At 29.3% G+C, this 20,292-nt stretch overlaps 3 protein-coding genes across 21 annotated transcripts in view; 1 reads left to right on the top strand and 2 right to left on the bottom strand.

Moving 5' to 3' along the window:
- LOC108741343 (probable phospholipid-transporting ATPase IA) overlaps positions 1-13,275 on the top strand; it is a 41,476-nt gene extending 28,201 nt beyond the window's left edge. For 10 of the 18 annotated variants that reach the window (XM_018476123.1, XM_018476127.2, XM_018476141.1 and 7 more), the window contains 18 exons: positions 1,914-2,067; positions 2,441-2,624; positions 2,682-2,842; positions 2,940-3,137; positions 3,287-3,564; positions 3,680-3,789; positions 3,870-4,079; positions 4,317-4,443; positions 4,506-4,714; positions 5,002-5,188; positions 5,278-5,516; positions 5,892-6,698; positions 7,227-7,345; positions 8,118-8,252; positions 8,418-8,519; positions 11,068-11,099; positions 11,296-11,387; positions 12,266-13,275. In XM_018476123.1, coding sequence (XP_018331625.1) covers positions 1,914-2,067; positions 2,441-2,624; positions 2,682-2,842; positions 2,940-3,137; positions 3,287-3,564; positions 3,680-3,789; positions 3,870-4,079; positions 4,317-4,443; positions 4,506-4,714; positions 5,002-5,188; positions 5,278-5,516; positions 5,892-6,698; positions 7,227-7,345; positions 8,118-8,252; positions 8,418-8,519; positions 11,068-11,099; positions 11,296-11,387; positions 12,266-12,394 — 3,473 coding nt within the window. In that variant the 3' untranslated portion in view covers positions 12,395-13,275. Of the gene's footprint in view, positions 1-1,745; positions 1,852-1,901; positions 2,068-2,440; positions 2,625-2,681; positions 2,843-2,939; positions 3,138-3,286; positions 3,565-3,679; positions 3,790-3,869; positions 4,080-4,316; positions 4,444-4,505; positions 4,715-5,001; positions 5,189-5,277; positions 5,517-5,891; positions 6,699-7,226; positions 7,346-8,117; positions 8,253-8,417; positions 8,520-9,166; positions 9,302-9,805; positions 11,012-11,067; positions 11,100-11,295; positions 11,388-12,265 lie in introns of those variants that run through there. The other 8 variants (XM_018476131.1, XM_018476134.1, XM_018476135.2 and 5 more) reach the window with 8 other exon arrangements.
- Positions 13,276-13,491: 216 nt separating this feature from the next.
- LOC108741345 (probable tubulin polyglutamylase TTLL1) lies at positions 13,492-16,820 on the bottom strand. Its single transcript, XM_018476143.1, has 6 exons — positions 16,222-16,820; positions 15,678-16,040; positions 15,326-15,527; positions 15,037-15,267; positions 14,642-14,751; positions 13,492-14,517 (listed from the first exon to the last, which is right to left on the bottom strand). Exons 1-6 carry the CDS (start codon positions 16,392-16,394, stop codon positions 14,397-14,399), a joined length of 1,200 nt encoding a protein of 399 aa, XP_018331645.1. The 5' UTR covers positions 16,395-16,820; the 3' UTR covers positions 13,492-14,396.
- Positions 16,821-16,956: 136 nt separating this feature from the next.
- LOC108741347 (Krueppel homolog 2) lies at positions 16,957-19,367 on the bottom strand. Of its 2 annotated transcripts, XM_018476146.2 has the most exons (6): positions 19,217-19,367; positions 18,874-19,144; positions 18,633-18,814; positions 18,464-18,531; positions 18,267-18,400; positions 16,957-17,720 (listed from the first exon to the last, which is right to left on the bottom strand). In XM_018476146.2, the coding sequence occupies exons 2-6, from the start codon at positions 19,038-19,040 to the stop codon at positions 17,486-17,488; spliced, it is 786 nt and encodes a 261-aa protein (XP_018331648.1). In that variant the 5' UTR covers positions 19,041-19,144; positions 19,217-19,367; the 3' UTR covers positions 16,957-17,485. The 2 variants fall into 2 exon arrangements, with proteins under 2 accessions (XP_018331648.1, XP_018331647.1); XM_018476145.2 differs by having other exon boundaries at positions 18,874-19,367.
- Between the last annotated feature and the right edge of the window lie 925 nt (positions 19,368-20,292).

Raw genomic sequence — 20,292 nt, 5'->3', positions numbered from 1 at the left:
CAATAGCGTGCATATTTTTTCAGTAGTTGGCAAAAATCAATTTAAGCATGAAGTTTTAAAAATATCGTACCAATTCCAAAAATGTCAAAACCAATATCTCTTTTCTTTTTAAAATATAACACAGATAGAGCTCATTCTCAAAACGTAAGCAATTCGTCATTATGCGCAAGTAAGATAAGAGATATACGAAACTCTATAAAAGAATATTCACAAGAACTAGACGATTTCTTGGGTGCAAATAAAGATTTCTTTTCACCATTTATAAAGTCATGTGAAAAACGCAAAACTGATCCAATTGAACATCCGAAGATTGATAAAAAGAATTGTATGGTACGCTCCAAAAAAGAAAATATTGCAAACGATCCAAAATCTCAAAGTAGCAGTAGTATTCTTTGTGGATACGGGGAGGACTATTATCAAAATTATAAAGCAGGAATTAATAAAAGTGATCCACTTTTTGAGAAAATAATTGAAAAACTTTTAAACAAAAAATTGAATTCACGTGTAACTGATGCAAATGAAGATAAGAAATCTACTGTGTTAATTTCGTATCAGAATGGTACAAAAGAAAATGATACTGAAGATTCAGTGAACATTAAAGAAAATAGAAGTGGGGAATCCCATACTCCGAAATCACATTATACTGAACATGATGATCATGTACGTTTTGAAGATATTATCCAATCAATACTAAAACAAAATAAAAATTGCTCAGAATCAAGTAACGAAAAGCCTGATTTGAAATTGAAACATGGTAGAAATAATAAAACTAAAAATGAGTATTATATCGATACTTTTTCTGATGTAATGTCCACCGAAATGATTAACAGGAACCTGTCGAAAAAATCCTCTAAGAAAATGTTAAAATATGAGGACTTTACTATTAAACCTCATAGAGTAGAAAGCGAAGATATTAAGGTTGCAAAAGGAAAAAATGGGTTTAACGAAAAAACAATTAAAAAAGGAAAAATGATATTCACAGAAAAAATTGTTCCTAAAATAGTCAATAATATGAAGAGAAATGTGAAGTCTGAGAATGTTTTAAGTGCAAAAATTAAAATAAAAAATAGTAACGATGAAGACATCAAAAGACCTTGTAATGGTTCAGAAAACTGCCGGAGCTCTGAAATTATTAATAACAGTCCAAAGCTTGCTGATTTTGATATTAACTTTATCAAAAGAAATGTAACGTGTTCATTAGAAATGAAACTAGCAAAAAACGATTAAATTTCTGATATAAATTGAAAATGAATCAGTCAAAGATATTTATTAATAAATGTGCAAATAAATATTGCAAATCCTTCAAAATCATAAATTCATAGTGGGAAATCGATATTTAAAATAGGTACATATTCATCTTCTTGTTAACTAAAAACTTTTTACATTACTCTTATGAAAAATCGGATGTTTTGTCAAGTAATTTAAAAACTTAGTTTCATTAATCCATTGCATTGAAATACAATTTTATGTTGCCTTCATTGAAGGTAATAGGGACATATTAACTTTTTTTTAACTTTTTATCGTTGGAATTGTAGTTATCAGAAGCATCATTTTGTATCTTGCGTCCTAAAATTTTCGGTAATAGGAAGGAGTGTTTTATTTTAAAAAGTGTTTAGGAATGTGTAGGTAATCATTAATCATTAATCAACATGTACAATGTAGAAAAAAGCAAAATACTTTTTTATTTTTTTCTTCAATGTTATAAATGATAGCAGTTATAAAGTGGTAACTAACTTAACGTGGTTGCATATTTGGTTGCCTATATACCAGGAGAAGGTGTATTATATTAGTAGGTGAAGGTGTTAATGATAATGTGTGTGAACTTAAAAAATGGAGCTGATTACCATATAAGTAATTTTAATTTAATTAAGTTGAATTATATTATATTGAGTAAAATGAAGAATATTTTCCAGTTGGAGAAGATGGATGTTCACCAACGGCAATGGATAGAGAAACGAGTACTAATGAGGTAGAAGCAGTGGCTGATCATAGGATAATATTTATTAATAGGACACAACCTCCTGTTAACAAATTCGTTAGTAATTCTATATCAACGGCAAAATATAGGTAAGTAAATAGTTTTATTGTGAATGGTTTATTATAATAGTCATTAATATAATAACCACCTAATTAAATGTCTTACAGTTTTATAAAAATCAGGTTAAAGGTATAATTAAGTACATATTTACTTTTTAAAATAAGAAAACAAAAAAGAATGGGTAGTTTTATCAATTTCCTTCGTTCAACAAAGTTTTTCAACTTACAAGATCATTTTTAGTTACTCAGAAATACAAAAATGACATTTAATTGTAAACCAATGTTATTGTCAAGTGCATTATAATTAAACTATCCATTGTGTTTTCCCTTCTTGTAATATTTCACTAGTAAAAAGTGCCCCACAGAATGCTAAAAATTTCATTAATATTGTATTTTCTTTTAGTCTTCTCACATTTATACCACTGTTCTTATTTGAACAATTTCGAAGATGGGCAAATATATTTTTTTTAATGATAGCCTTATTGCAACAAATCCCAGATGTATCACCAACAGGTCGATATACTACCTTAGTGCCTCTCATTTTTATATTGACAGTATCAGCTGTAAAAGAAATTATAGAAGATATAGTAAGTTTAGTTAACAATTGTTTGTCTCAGAAGATTAACAATGTGGTAATCTTTTAGAAAAGACATCGAGCTGATGATGAAACAAATCATAGAATAGTTGATGTACTCAAGGGAGAGTCTTGGATACCAACAAAATGGAAGAAAGTTGTAGTTGGAGATATAGTACGAATTTCAAATAATTCTTTTTTTCCTGCAGACCTTATATTATTATCCTCCAGGTAATGTTGAGCATATATTTTTATACATTTACATCTAAGTATATTTAGACTTAAAGTGCTTTGATATAAAGTTATTCTAAATTGTTTTTATTTTTAGTGAACCACAAGGTATGAGCTTTATAGAAACAGCAAATTTGGATGGTGAAACAAACCTAAAAATAAGACAAGCTCATCCTAGTACAGCTAAGGTAACATCAACAAATGAGTTGAAAACACTTTCTGGTACCATTGAATGTGAACCACCAAACAGACATTTGTATGAATTCACAGGAGTTTTAAAAGAAACTAACAAAATGTAAGTAGTTTATAAACTATTTTAAAAAATAAAAAAGCTAATTTTGTTTCTTTTGGTGTACAAGTATTTAAAACATATTGTCAAATAGTTCCTTTTTTCCCCTGTTTTTCTGTTTTAAATTGAAATATAATTATAATTGAAACTTTCAGTGCACAACCATTAGGTCCTGATCAACTTTTACTCAGAGGTGCTGTTCTACGTAATACATCTTGGGTTTTTGGATTGGTTATTTACACAGGGCATGAAACAAAACTAATGAGAAATTCTACCAGAGCACCATTAAAACGCTCTACGGTAGACAAATTAACCAATTTACAAATTCTTTTACTTTTTGGAATCCTTTTGACCATGTGTATTGTATGTTCAGTCTGTAATGAGATGTGGTCAAATGCTCATGGCACTAAAGATTGGTACATTGGACTAACAGGTAGTTAAAAATATTTTTCTGTGTATCCTACAAATCCAAATTGATGTTGATCAAAAATAAATTTTTAGGATCTTATTTTTCTTGTAATATAATATCGTGTTTCCTTTTTTTTTAGAACTCTCCAATCAAAATTTCTTGTACAATCTTCTTACATTTGTCATTCTTTTCAACAACTTAATTCCTATATCATTGCAAGTGACTTTAGAAATGGTCAGGTTTGTACAAGTGAGTGAGTAACTGTATTTTGAATATGGACTTTGTATGTTTATATGCGAATTAAAACTAATTTCTTCTTTGTATTTTAGGCAATTTTCATTAATATGGACGTCGAAATGTACCATGCCGAGACTGACACACCTGCCATGGCTAGAACATCCAATTTGAATGAAGAACTGGGTCAAGTAAAGTACATATTCTCAGACAAAACAGGCACTTTAACTAGAAATATAATGGAATTTAAAAGGGCAGCAATCGGAAACATTGTCTTTGATGCTAATGATGATCAGCTTATTAAGGTAAACATAAAAGAACTTCCTTCCTTCTTTCTTGATGGCCTAGATATCTAATAGGTAATCTCGTTTGATGCATTTTTTTCTTTGCTTAGTGACTTCCTTTTTATGTTATTTGTCACCGTTTTATAATTAATTTCATACGGAGAGAAGGGGTATGAGAATAGACCTATAGTTAAAACAAAATTTAATTATAATGTTGCCATTTGCATGTTTAACATAATTTTCTAAATTATTTTTCAGCTTATACAGGATGGACATGAGTCAGCCGATATATTAAAAGAATTTTTAGTCTTGTTATCGGTTTGCCATACAGTTATTCCTGAAAAAATGCCAGATGGTAATGTAATTTATCACGCAGCGTCACCAGGTACGATAGTGTAGGGTTCGATGGAATTTTTCGTTGCATTATTTGTGTTTTATTTATTTCAGATGAACGAGCGTTAGTGGGCGGAGCCGCCAAGTATGGTTATGTTTTCGAAAGTCGCACACCAGAATTTGTACAAATCGACGCCTTTGGAGTCAAAGAACGTTACCAAATATTAAATGTAATTGAATTTACGTCGACAAGAAAACGAATGTCTGTAATCGTTAGAGATCCCAACAACAAAATTAAACTTTATTGCAAAGGAGCTGACAGTGTAAGAAAGAACTAGAGTTAGAAATTTAGTCCTTTTTAGACATGCGTATTTATAGTTAAATTTGATTCGGGTTTTGAACATCAGGCAAATTTTTTGATTTAGCCAATATTCATTTTTACTTTATTCTGAAACAACATATTCTTTTAAAATTTATCAATGTCTGTATTGTTTTTGATAAATCTGACAATATTTAAAAAAAACTATTGCTTTCTTAAGAAAATGTTTTAATAGAAATTTATAAGTAAAAATTTATAAATTTTACAAAACGTAAAATATTATCTCAATAGATTATCTTTGAGCGGCTAGCAGAGTCTGAGCAGCAGTATAGTGAACAGTTATTACAACATTTGGAGAATTTTGCTTGCGAAGGTCTTAGAACACTTTGTTGCGCTGTTGTTGAAATAAGCGAAGCTGACTACAATCAATGGAAAAACATCTTTCATGAGGCGTCGACATCAATTGTAAATAGAGAAGGTATAATTTACAAACCCAGTTACGTCGATTAAATAATCTTTATAACTATATACTTTGAAAGTTCAAATTTACCTTTATGTCTATTTCAGCCAAAATTGAAGAAGCGTCAGAACGGATAGAGAAGAATTTAAAACTGTTAGGAGCAACGGCAATAGAAGACAAATTACAAGAAGGTGTACCAGAGACAATAGCAGCTCTTCTAAAAGCAGATATTTATGTTTGGGTTTTAACAGGAGATAAACAGGAAACTGCTATAAACATAGGGTATTCTTGTAGGCTACTAGTACAAGGAATGCCACTAATTATTTTAAATGATGACAGTCTCGATGTAAGCAAGTCTATAATTAATAATTATTTTCATTAAAATGTTTATCTACTTATAAAAAAGTATACCCAATTCTGACATTTGAAGGAAAGTTGTTACATAATTTTGATTTATTACGAATTAAACAATACGATTTGTTGAAATTTTCAGAAAACAAAGTTTTGGTATCACGGATTGTTTAATTTCATTAATTTATTTAGCTTTATTAGTTTTGCCGAAAATTAGATGCTTATTAAAAAGTAATTTTCAAGATTCCAATACGAATTTTTACTTAATTTTTGCTATTTTCGATAGCAATTAATCATTGTTCTATTGTATTTACCATACATGCGATATATTATTCTTTTGATGTTTAATGTAGTTTATTCTTTGTTTCAGAATACGCGTGACTCAATAGCGAAGCACAGCGAAGACTTGGGTGCAAATTTAGAAAAACAAAACGAAATTGCTTTGATAGTCGATGGTAAAACGTTAAAATATGCTTTAAGTTGCGAATTACGTACCGATTTTTTGAAACTTTGCATCTCATGCAAAGTCGTAATATGTTGTCGAGTATCGCCGATGCAAAAAGCTGAAGTCGTTGAGTACATCACGCAATATACGAAAGCTGTAACCTTAGCCATAGGTGACGGTGCAAATGACGTAGCCATGATCCAAAAGGCACACGTTGGCGTTGGCATATCAGGACAAGAAGGACTTCAAGCCGCATGCGCGTCCGACTATAGCATTGCACAATTCCGTTTCCTACTTAGGCTATTGCTTGTTCACGGTGCATGGAATTATTCTCGCATGTGTAAACTGATATTGTACAGTTTCTACAAAAACATATGCCTTTACATAACACAGCTGTGGTTCGCAATTTATTCAGGATGGTCTGGACAAATCTTATTTGAACGGTGGTCGATGGGCCTCTATAACGTCATTTTTACTGCATTGCCACCCCTGGCTATGGGACTTTTTGATAAGACGTGCACCGCAGAAACGATGCTCAAGTATCCAAAATTGTATAGACCGAGTCAAAACGGCCAATTGTTTAATGTCAAAGTGTTTTGGGTGTGGGTAGTGAACGGTATGGTCCATTCGGCATTACTGTTTTGGCTAACGCTTCTCGCGTGCAAAAATGACATTTTATGGTTGAACGGCAAAGATGGTGGATACCTAATGTTCGGCATGTGCGTTTATACGGTAAGAATTATGTTGTATTTGAAGTCATCTTTACCTACTTACTAGGTCCTTTGTTCTGATTTCATTGGTCGACAAATATTCAGTTCAAATAAATTTTACTTATTACTAGTTCTTCCCTCCTATCAGCCACTGTAAACTCGAAACTGTTCCACCATTTCTTCGAGTGGTCGAAATTCACCTTTGTGAAAAAAAATTTTGTGTTAAAAATTATTTGAAAAATTAAATTTAAAAAAATTGTTTGTAAATGTGTATGCAACACATCGTACACTTCAGCATAAGAAATTGCTGATACTAACTTTCATTTACATAGTACTACTTTACCCTGTGCTGACAGCACTCATAATTTCTTTTATATATAAATATTCTAATGTAGTTCAAAGTATATACATTATTTAAAAAATTGACTGAAAGTTATTAATACTAAACATACAAAATGCATCAAAATTAGTTCACTTTAAGATGGAATACATGTGTTATATATAAAAACAATTCGTTATGCATGTCTTATAATAAAATTTTCTATTCCAGTACGTTGTGGTGACAGTTTGTTACAAAGCTGGCCTAGTAACGAATACATGGTCTTGGCCAACTCATTGTGCTAATTGGGGATCTATTATTCTTTGGTTTATCTTCATTTTGATTTACAGGTAAGTCTTACATAAACAGTTTTTTTTAATATTAAAAGCGCTTGGAACCAACCATTATTACTTAAAGGGGCTGTTACCAATAGCGACTTTATAATGATGCCATTGCATGCCTTTTAGAAACTATAAGATAGATCTATTACATATTAATACGAGAATTTGGTTTGCTGACATTACATATTCGAAAATAAGCACCTGCTTTAAGGGAAATTTGTTTTTGAAGTATAACACTTTACCGCCCGATATGTGAGCCTGGGCGTATGTAGGACTGTAAGAGTAATTTCCTGAATGTAACGGATATAAACGGAAGTTAAGGAGGGGGAAGCATACACTATTCAAATGATGCTGCCTAAAAAGAGAAACAGTTTTATAATTAATAGTTTTCGTCGTAAAATTTTCAAAACTGTTTCTCACAAGCTGTCAAGGTGTACAATGACATTATCATTTAATCAGTTTTAAAGTTCGGCTTTCGATTATTTGATAAATTAATTGTAGTACAGCTCTAATTGCTTATATTATAAAAATGTCGAGCACGTCTAAGGGTCAGTTAAGAAAGTTGGAAATTGATTCTTCCGAAGGTATAGAGGAAATGGTAGATTAAATAACACAAACAAACAGCACGAAATTTGTGATGTTTCGTGGCTCTAGATGGTATTACATTTTGTTTTTATTTTTGTATTAACACATATACCCTTGAAGTTTATACACTTTTTTCAATTACCTTTCGCAAATACCAGCAAAAGGCGTACTGTAAGGATGAATTTAATTTTTTTAGTAACACCTGGCCGTTATTACCAATAGGAAGTGTAATGACGGGAATGTATGTGATGATGTTCACGTCTGCTGTGTTTTGGTTAGGCCTTATACTCATACCCACTTTGGTTATAACGCCAGACTTTACAGTCAAAGTGTAAGTAACGACAGCAATTGATATCAGTTTTGTAGCTCGCTTTTAGTGTAACTATCCTAGAACTCTTCTCCATGGAACCCATACAAACAATTCCTTCATTTATCTTTTTACTTCCTGCGGTTATGTTGGTTCTTAATGACTATATTTCGACGCTTTTGTTCACAGCGTACAGAGTACCGTATTTAAAACATTAACAGATGCGATGCGTGAAAGCGAAATCCGAAAAACCGATCCTAGCAGCGTCTTTTCGAAAGACTCGAAAAGCTCGTAAGTGTTCGTTTAATAAAATATAAATATCACTCTGTTGCGTGCATGAATGTGTTAGGCGATGTGCTTGTTCGTTCACTGGTGATTAGTTTGGCATTGGAAAAGTTTGCATGAGTTATCAAAATTTATCGTACGCTAATTGCGAAAAGAGTTGGATCATTGCATTGCGTTGATAATGAAATTATTTAAAGAACACAATGAATTAGTCTAGTCCAGCATTTTTTTGTTTGTTTATGTGCTACAATTGCCGAAGAAATTATATACTAGCAAAATTAGATTGTAATCTTTTTGGATTCGTTATTAGGAAAAAAAACAAATTTTTGAGTTTTTATAGTCACATTGGCTAAATTGGTTTTAAAAACAGAAAACTCATTTATATATTCCCAGATACAACATACAATAGTTAAAACATGTTTTTGTGTTACTAGTAGTGATATAAAATATGAGCTATAGATGTATTTATTTAAATAGAAAACACAATGAAAAAGTTCTTGCAAAAGTCCTTATGGGTCTGAATTAGTGAATAAAAATACTAAATGTGTTCTAATCTACGACATTATTGGCTTTGTTAGATCATTTCACCATGTGTTTAGCTGAATTCACTGTCTGATTGCTCTAAATTGACCACATTTTTTTTAACTTTTCAGCTTATTTCACTTTCAAAGCTACTTGCACATCCCACTGAGAATATTTAGGTCAGTCAAAAGAAAAATGCGTCCGTATTTTGCTGCTATTATTGGCATACGTTATAAAAAATTTTAAATAAAAACATTTTTATTTTACTCAAAAACCAAAATTTGCATTGCCCAATTGAGTCAAAGACAAAAAAAATTGTCTTCCAGTTGAGTTTACATTTTACTGTTCATTTTCATTTTTTTTTGGTCTTACAGTGTTATTTTTACTGATTTTTATTTTATTTCCATATCACAAGAAGGNAGGTATATCACTAGAAACAATTAAACAATGCTGTTTAATTACATTATTTTTTTTATATACATAATCTGCGTGGTTTTAAGGTGTACACACATTTAAGTTCTTATTATTATATGATAATGATGGTACATTACATATGATGTATTTGATAAATATGTTTTAAAAGTTGTGTGTACATACATAAATGAGTGTGTGCTTTTTGTCTTTATCACAGGATTTATTTATACATACGTAGTTGATAGAGGGTTTTTGGAGGAAAGTGGTGCTTTTGTTTTGTCACTCGTGTGGCTAATACACTTTTAGTGTTTTCATGTGAAACGAAATTAAAGTTTAGAAAGGATTATTTTCTTTAGTTACCGGACCATTGTTGTTCGTTCAAAAAGGAAGAAAGTGAATAATAATATTGTAACACCAACTGGAAAACGTTTTACTTTGTGACACCAAATGGAATCTAGATGATAAAAAAATAAGGATGCTACCTGTTTTGGACTATCTAGTTAAAAGTATTATTAATCGATACATTATTCTGCATTTTTAGTAAAAGTTCAAGTATAAGCTTGCTTGCTAAGTACTAATATTAATATTAAATATGGACTCATCCCAGTTTATAAACACGAATCAATATCAAGTACTTATATACCAATTCAATATTACCGTCTAACTATTAAAGTGACTACAATGCTGCGGTTTTTTAAAGACAATTAAGTCAACCGACCTAGTATTAATAATTTTAGCCAATTTGATATTTAATTATTACAAAAAAGTCTCGTTTACAAATTCTTATCTTTTTCATTCTGTAGTTTATTGAATCTTTTTTTTGCAAAGTATTCACAATCGTTTCAAGGAAGTATTTATTTATTTATAAAACTGGTAAAATATTATTCAACTGTACAAATATTTACACTGAGTTGCTGTAAGACTTAAGAAAGGTAATTCTTACCTATCATAAATGAGAAATATTTCACAGTAATTAATAAATAAAATCTGAGATATTCAAAGTATTAGTGAAGATGCATTTCTTTTTTTAAACATGTAGGTATTCATTATTGCTTATTGATGTGTTTAAGTTATTGATATAGCTGAACAGTTGATGTATTGTTTTGAGTAGCTTGTATATATTGCGGAAATTTGTTCAAAAGTGTATCATTTATATTGTTATTCCTTTTTAAAACATTTATTTCTTTGTTAGTAAAGGCAGTTTTTCTAATAACCTTTTAAATCTTTTTTAAATTGTAATTTATTTATTAATGAAATGATATGCTTAATGCTAAATGTAGCAATTTTTCAATGCCTTTATAAAATTTTAAATGTTTTCGCTATTAAGTTTTAGGAGCTATTAAGATTTCGAAATAAATATTTCACTTGATTACGAAAATATTAGATAGCACTTGACAGGCCTACAAATTTTATAAGGTATTTAAAAGTTATTTCGGTTTAGCGTTGAACTTATTGCAGTTACTATTACCGGTTACAAAATATCAGTTTAGAAGGAGGCATTACTTAAATAAAATAGAAGAAACTGCTTTTCGTTTTGAGACGAATATAATTGACTGTCTCTACCATTGTTTTTATTTGTCGTTTCGGATTGTTAATTATGTTGTTTTGTTTTTGCAAGAACGTTGCATGCGTTGGAAAGATTCGCCATGTGTAAGTACCCAGTATAGTGATACAGTTTATTTTTATTTTAACTAAAACTAACAATTAAACAAACTGCATGAACAAGTGTTCGCAATAGTATAATTTAAAAGTTGACGCATGTCTTAAAGGGTAGATGTCGGTGCATAGATCGCTTTTATCGCTGTTTTTTGCTTAAAAAGAAATGCCACAATAACACTGGTTCCAGGCTTTCTGAAACCGCTCGTCTTCTTCAGAACGTACGCAGCGTTTTTTTTAAGAATACCCACACTAGATGCGATTTGGAAGTCGAGTTGTCTCGTAAGTAAAACACTCTTCTTTCTTAACACCGCGCTGTTGCAAACACCAATTATGGTAGAAAATACAACCACTATTTAGCCTACATAACTAGTAGAAACGTGTAGTTATTTCTAACCGGCTTCAAAAAAAGGGGGTTCTCAGTTCAGCTGAATTTTTTTGAATGTATATTACTCGATTTCTTCGTTGATTTTTTTATTGTATAATATAATATATATATATCAAGGGTGATCCCATTTAAGTTTTAAGAAAATATTCCACCTTTTACGGTGGAGAATTAGGGAGTGGTGTCTGTCTTTAACTTTTACATTTAAATTTGTACATTTAGCGAAGTACCTATTGAAATCGGTTTTAATATGCGGACATATTTACTTTATACGTATAATTGCGTGTAATTCCTATTTTTTAATCACATCGTTTCTTAAAGGAATACTAAAATCGGCCAAATTATCAAAAAGTCTCAGACTTTAACGTTTTAAAAATATATCGTCCCCACTTCATAATATGTAACAATTACAGCATTGTGTTTATAAATGAAAAGTTATATGATGGGGATACACTGCAATTATTAGTAGGGGAGGTTTTATTTTCTATTTTACATTTTCTCCCGATCGTTTATTTAACATTTTGTACTGTAAATTGACGTCCTGGATTGCTTTTAAATTCGTATGGGTAACAATTTTAACAACTTTACTAATTACTCCTATAAATCTTTTATAATTTTATGCAATTTTTTTCGTTAAAAATTCATGTTATTCTTTGCAAAATTAAAAATATTTCGGGTGTATATATTGTAAAGAATAGATAATTCGTAATATTAACATTCTAACAAATTGGTTGAGGAATATCAAAAAAAGGGTATTTATAAATTGTCTTGTTAGATGGTTTTGCATTTTCGCAAGAAGAAGGTGGATCCGTTTCACAAGCAGACGTCATCAGAGCATACGACACAAACATTCCAAAACCAGAGGGTCTGTAGTGTATTATTCTCATGTAGCTTATTTAAATAGGTAATAATTTATTGTTACCGAAAGGGTTTAACTATGGATCGTTTTATACATTAAAGTAATCTATGTCATATACACATTAAAAATAGCCTAAAAGTACTGGCAGTATTTCAGCTTTTCGTATTTAATTATAATTCTAACGGAGCACGGTTGAACGATTAGAAAAATCCAACATTAAATTAAATACATTCTCGTGAATTTGGTATTATAATAATATATTTTTAGCATAAAAATTAGTTACAGTTTCCGTTTTTCCCTAAAAACGCCATTAAACTTTATTGAATTCATTTCAGAAACTAAGTTATAAATTTTTGGAATATAACAATATCAGCAACTAATAAATTATTTTATATGAGTAATACTGATTATGATCTAAATCAATATTTACCTCCCTTCTGGCTGGTAAAGTTAAATATACCAAAAATGAATAATCAAAATTTTCACACATACCATTAGTTGTACACTCAATTATTAAGCAATTTTAAAGAAAAGTTGTAGTTAAGTCTTAAAATTAACAACTATAACATTTGTTAATTAAATATTTTATTTGACGGTCGAAAGACTTAATCTCTTTAATAATAGCAATTGTATACTTATAAGTTGATGTTATGAGCAGTTGTAGCTCATACAAATTATTTTTACACCATCACTTACTGATATTTATTTTATATTTATTCTTTCATATATTTATCATTCTTTCTCGAAATTTAAGTTATGGTTGTTATTTGATTAAACTAAGAAGTTGAAAATTTTTAACTTAGTCTCTTAGTCTTGTTATGTTATTTTTATATTTGAATCCTAAAAAGGCACTAATCTAGTCCCAAAACAATTCTTTTATTTAGTGGTTCTTAGGGTAAGGGCGATTTGAAACAAAGTAAAGCTTTAAAAAAAAAGTGAAACAATCACATTAACCGATTCACAACACAATATACCTTAAAATAAATCGCGATTTAATTTTTAGCAATATCATATAGGATGTAATATCATCATTTCAATTTAACATTATTCTATTTAAAAATATATGTGATATTTGTATTTCTCTACATTTAACGTTTTCAATCATAACGGATTACGCATACATACAAGTACATATTTAGAAACTTAGAAAGTTTTCGCAAATTTACACAACTTGTATACTCAAAAGTTATAATTCCGTCTGTAATCAAGCGTAATATAAATAATCTCTACATAAACAATGTAATGATTTTATGAAAACGCCTCAATAAAAAAATGTTTAGCAACATATACATCACACCCAAGCCGAATAAGTCAACATTTTAGACTTTCAGTTTAACAATTCCTTTCTACATAGAACTGGTGCCAAAAACAGCCAAAAAATATTTTGTGATATTACAGTGATTTTATGTTGTTAAATAAATATTTTCTGTTTAACCATAATATGACTGAATATATATTCAGATTTACAAGTTCACTACGGTTTTGCTTGCTTGAAAAAAGATTAGAAGTACCTACATTTAAAAGAAATAATAAAATGTGCCTTGCTAACTTAATTACAAACTAATAACTTTGCTTAATCATAACTACTGGCGTCACCATAAAAGAAACATTGGCGATTTTCAAAAAGTATTCAGCAACTTTTATTGATATTTACCCATTTTAGATTACTTTCCGACTGTTAAAAAAATATATGCATTTTAAAGAGCAGAAAATTTTCAAAGTTATCTACATAAAAAAAATTCATATTAATCTGCACTGGTTATTAAAAGTAAACGTGATTTTATATTCTAATATACCTACTTACTACAACATTTACCTGCAGTATACAATATAAATACATGTAAATATCTATGTTAATCTGTTAATGTTTTATTGTTAGTCATTAATGTTCACACGACTTTACATGCATATATATATATAAAGTATGAACTTAAATAATTGAATAAATGCTATATTTATTAGCAGACTGTTTTATTAAAACTGTCTTTTTTGTGCAAATAGTACAGGGTATTTTTATGTAATATGAACTATACATTACTTAAAATGTTCATTTTCCCTGCCGAAGTCTTTCTAAATGCGCGCTGTTTTCATAGTATAAAACATCTTCGTCAATAAGAACTTCGAAGTTTCCCAGTGCCTCGTGTGAAGGTGTTTTATTCCATCGAATACTTTGGAAAAAAACAAAAATAATATGTAATGTAATATATTTACTATTTCTGAAAATCCGGTTCAAACACAAATAAAACAAAAAACTGGCACATTTGAAAACATGTTTGTATTCGTGTAACTTACTCGGGATAGCCTGATGGAGGAATCACAATGGAAAGAATGTTATCAACTAGTTTGTGTTTTAAAATTCTGTCGTTTGCCGTTGTAGACGTCAATGCAGGAGATGCGTTTACCTACAAGTTGTGTAAAACTAGTTTTAGTTTGTTACCACTGATTATCTTAAAAAATATTTAACGAGAAACATGAATACATACCTACCAATGAGTCGTATTGATCGCATTTTTTTCAAGGAATTAGTTTTTAATAAATGATGATAAAAAGTAATTAGGGGCCGAGCTTTATTTAAATTGTTTGTTAGCATTATACGGTATTATTTTTGTATTTTTTTGACAGAAAAAAAAAATAGCGTTCAAAATTCCATGTTTAATGTACCTACCATGTTGTCTTGAAACACTTACCTCTATTAACCAAGGTTTTAACTTATTATCGATAATAATATCATATCCGTAACATTCAAAACAATGCCTGTCTGTAGCAATAACTGGTTGTACGGCTTTTAATGAATGTATTATTAGCCAACTTATTTGATCAAAAAGTCTTTCAGTTACTTGCTTGCCGCGAGTACTTTCCAAAAACAATCTTAAATTTTGAACACTTAACTTTCCTCCATGGAGAGAATTATATTCTGCCTAAAGTTAAATAGTAGTTACCTTAAGTAATATTACTTAAAAGTGTGAGAATAGTTACCCCGTGTCTTTGGACCGAAACATTTGTCAAATGAACATACATGTTATCAAGTTCTGCAACACTTGAGTTATATTTAACCGTGCAAAATCTACAGAAACCCAATTTAAATAAGTAAGCCTTCAAAGGACGAAATGATGTTACCAACACATATAGACGTAAATCAAACTTTTTACCACCAATTAGTAATGGGTTATCAATGTATCTGCAAAATTAATTTTCAAAATTAATTTACTTTCTGCTTGATTGGTTACAAAAAAACAAGAATGTATGTAAATTAATCTTGTTATTTTGAACTTATTAGTATAATGAAAAATTTTGGTTCTTACTTGTAACGAAGTGTATCTTATATTACCTAGATATAACGTAACTTTCCTTTATACTTAGTTGAGGCTGCAATGGATTTTTGGCTTCCCTTGACCACTTTTTTAATTTCGACAGTTTATTTATGAGAAAAATTCCTGATCCTTGAGAACGTCCGCAAGGTTTCATAATCCATGTACTTTGAGGTGCTTTTCGATATTCTTCCACAAACATATTATAATCTGCCGGGAGTACAAATGTTACAGGAATAAAGTCCAGATGTAGATATTTGGAATCTCCTCTTTCTGCCATTAAATTGCCTTCTTTTTCTAAATCTCTTCTATACCTCTTTACATTTTTTACTAAGAGGTCTTTTCGTGATATTTCATAATGATTTGGAAAGTGATTAATTATTCTATAATCAAACAATTTAAATTTAACCACCTCAATATTGTTTTTCTTGAAACATTAATAAAAAACTTTTTGTACTAACGGTATTCTTCATTGTATGAAAGTTAACTTTAATTCTTATATACATATTAAAATAAAGCATTGATGTTCCTAAAAGTTATTAGGAATGTACATATTTACTCAACTGGTTATCACTCATCCTATATCCACTATCTACACTAAATAGACTTCTACAGGTAAGGGTGCCAGCCCAGTATATGTTCCAATCATCTTCTGGTCCAACCTGGATCCAACCACGTTTTTCACAATTCGTAACAACAACACTTTTATCAAGATCTGTACAATACGTTACTCTCATGCTTATAATACGCTATATACGTTAAAACTAAAAATTTATCGTCGTATCGTTAATACAATACGATAATTGACAGCATGCTTTCGTTACTATGACAATATAAATCTAAAGGGTGTTTAAACAAGGTAACCTACCACCAATGGCGCAATTTGAATAGTATCAAGTTATTGGTAGTAGATCCCTATAGTAATTTAAATTTCTACTGTAAGTAACAAGTAATGTAGACTACTTTTTTAAATAATGTATTGGTTATAACAAATGAGTTTATTATAAACAATTCAAAATAGTTACTAAATAACCATGAGTGCTGAATTTAAGATAATACACCTAACTATGGATTTATAGTTTAATAAAACATCCAAATATTTCTAGTCGTTTTGAAGGAAAATACATATGTAAATTTTTACAAACTCATTACTCAAAGAAATTTTTGTTATTTTATCGATTAAATATGTACTTATTATTGCACTTATTTAAATAAAAAGGAAGGTAAGTTACTTTTCAAAATGACAAACGGTTTTAAAAATAGATTCTATTTTTTTTTACACATAACACCAACACAACAATATTTAACAAAATACAAGATAATAGAGATTTTAATTAAACTGTTCTACTGAAAAAAAAAACAATAACAATACTCAAATAGTAAAAACAAATGATGACAATCAAAATCCATCTATATAGCAATTTTCGAACGTTAGTTCTCTGATATTTAAGTAGCTTAAAAATGAGCCATTAAAAAATAGAAAATAACGTCGACCAATTACATTCACATTTTGAATAAATAAATCATGCAGACATAACAGCATGCAACAAATCCTTCACCGAATTAAAAAAATCTAAAAACTAGTAACGCGAATATTAATATATTATCTATATTGCAAAGATACGTCTGGTTAACAAATCGTTAAAAAACGAATAAAAGGTAAGAAAAATAACTGCACCATTTGAGTTTACATTATAATGATATTAATTAATAAGAATATTTATGCTAACTTAATGGAATGCAACACACTACAATATGACTATCAATACCTTCCTGAATATAACGTGACAAAATACATAAGAAAGAGGTTTAAAAACCAATCTTGATTTTACTGAGTGTGAGGTTGTGCAGTAACTTGCGGAGGTGCTAATTTGCATGTTAAATTGATTACAAATAATATAAACGATCTAATGAAACCCGGCATATTTGGTTTGGCTGCAAATGATTCAAAAACAACACGTAGTTCGTGGAACATGTTTCTGGTGTACGGGTTTCTTCTTGAGCTGTATCGTTGGACTAGAAAATGGTAATAAATAAACGGTGTCAAAAGACCACCTTTGCCCCTGAAAACATTTAAATATCAATTATAAATTCTAATTTTAAGAAAAATATTCAGTATAATTTTTTTCAGTATTTTCTAATGGTAGGTTTACTATTTATGAAATTTATTAATGTACAACTTTTATTCTTCTAATCTTATTTTGCTTTAACGATAAAGGAACACTGAAGTTTGCTTGTAAACATTAAAATTTAATGCTTAGATTACGTTAAGACAAGTTTTTAATTGTAAATTCAAGGCATTTAAATTATTATCTTTTAAGTTTTATTTGTGATAAATGACAAATCATATTATAACTAAGAACAAATGCTATCTTTCAATATGCAACATGTAAATAACCAGGTATATCACTAGAAACAATTAAACAATGCTGTTTAATTACCATTTTGCAATTTATTCTTACATTTCTAATGCTTCAAGATAAAAGAAGACAATTAAATTGAATGTTAGTGAGTGTATAGTTAGATACAATATAATTTGACAACTTAATTACTACACACCAATCTTGTTTTTGCAAAATTATGTTTGATTACATTATGGTAATACTTACATCAACACCAAAAATACAGTTAAAGGCATGAGGAAAATTTCTGTAAAACTTATTAGCCTTAAAATATTTCTGGACTGAAACTCTACAACTGAAATTAATAGACGAGCTCCCCACCATGCATTGTGTCCTAAGGTCTGAAATAAAAAAGAAAGAGAATAATTCACCTTAATTTAAAATATTTAAGAGATTTTACTTACATCAAGTAACGTTAAGGCATAACTTGAAGCATGTAAAATGGCAAAAAGTAATATTGGTAACAGAACCACTACAATTTCATTAAGGAAAAAATGTACATAATACAATACAAACCAGTTTTTATTTAATGAGATAGTATGCATATATAAATAAGAATTTTTTAAAGGATACATGTAACTGGAGGTACATATAAAAATATGAGTGAATAAAATAAATAATGGCAACTATCTTCTAACAATACTTTTGCAAGAAACTGTGCATTAAACTGCACAGTTCCTAATCTCTGGTGTAAGCGAAGGGCACTAGTGGCTGCGTTAGCTAATAATGCTTTATAGTAGGCATTATAAGAGCTCCTTAATAAAAACAGAAAAACAGCTTAATTGAAATTTAATTAAATTTATATTGACCTTACCAATAAACAGGAATGAAGTAACCAATTGTAAAAAATATTGTCAGAATTCTAATTACCCATAACGTCACATCAATTTTGTGAGCTAAAACGTGGACTTTGAAAGCACCAAAATTTAGTTGACTCGAAGGGCGATCCGAACTTTCTGTATTGGATGTCGTATCACTCATGATTACAAGTTAATATTAACATACATTCGTTTCAAAGTAAAAATATGTAGGGCAAATCAAAGTTGAACAAAGTGAAAATAGCTTTCTTTAACTGTTCCTTATACCTATTCAAAAGTAGGTTAACTATAAAATTATGAACGATATGATATGTTTGTTGACAACTTTTATACAAATACCCATAAAATTCGCCACTTTCTGTATAAGTTAATCACTAGTACTCAAACTACCTCTTTCACTATAATTGAATACAATTAATTAACACGAATTATAGTAATTTAATCAACTGTAAATCTGTCATTAACATTGAACATGTCATTACCATAGATAATAGTGTCATTACCTTCTACCATAGTTGAGAGACATACGACTACCACTATTTTCTATAGACAAAAACTACTTCTGAAGACGCGTTATTTTATTGGAATAATTGTTTAAAAAGGAAAATAGCAGTTACTTATTATTTCGTTATTCCAGTAAAATTGTAACGATATTCCGTTCAGCTTTTAAAATCGAAGAATGATTTTTATAAGCCAACCAGTATTTTAAGTCATCGTTATTCTTTGACATCATTTTGTGCAGACAATATTGCCATTTGTTGATTTTACATGACTTTTATGAATATATTTCACCGAACTTAGGGATAAGTTCTTCATTTATTAATTAGTTGAACTGAAGAAATAATCCTACTGTTTACCTATACTTTAGACACAATCTAACAGTTCAGTGATGGATAACGATCCATCATCGATAATATGATCGACGACTATAGATATTAAAATAATCACTCAATTGCGGTTGACTGTCATATTTTGCAGTAATTTTATCTTTAATATTAAACAAATGTTACAGAAAGTGGTAAATAATTTGTTTTCTCATATAAAAATTAACGTCGCTTTTCTTATAACGTGAATTTTTAACTTTTGTTTAAAATTTTCTCAGTTATAATAGTAGAACACAGGCATAATACAGGTAAATGTTAATAATTTTATTAATAATAATGTATTTTGTGTAGCGCTTGCTTCCTTTTAAAACTGAATAACACTTTTTCAACAACAATTTTCAGAAGACGTTAACTAATAAGAATTTGTATAATTATTTTCAATCACTCGAAAAATATCACCATTAAACCACTAAATTCTACATTTATCTTTTTATATAATTATTATTACATTTAACAGCTCAAAAATTAATATCTTCATCATTTGAGCCTTTACTCGAAAACTATTTATAACACTAAATTTTACATGAAATT

Source organism: Agrilus planipennis, unplaced genomic scaffold (assembly GCF_000699045.2).
Source record: "Agrilus planipennis isolate EAB-ADULT unplaced genomic scaffold, Apla_2.0 scaffold269, whole genome shotgun sequence".
In the NCBI taxonomy this organism is placed as follows: Eukaryota; Metazoa; Arthropoda; class Insecta; order Coleoptera; family Buprestidae; genus Agrilus; species Agrilus planipennis.
Note: the sequence above shows the minus strand (reverse complement) of the source record. Positions and strands in the feature narration are given on the sequence as shown.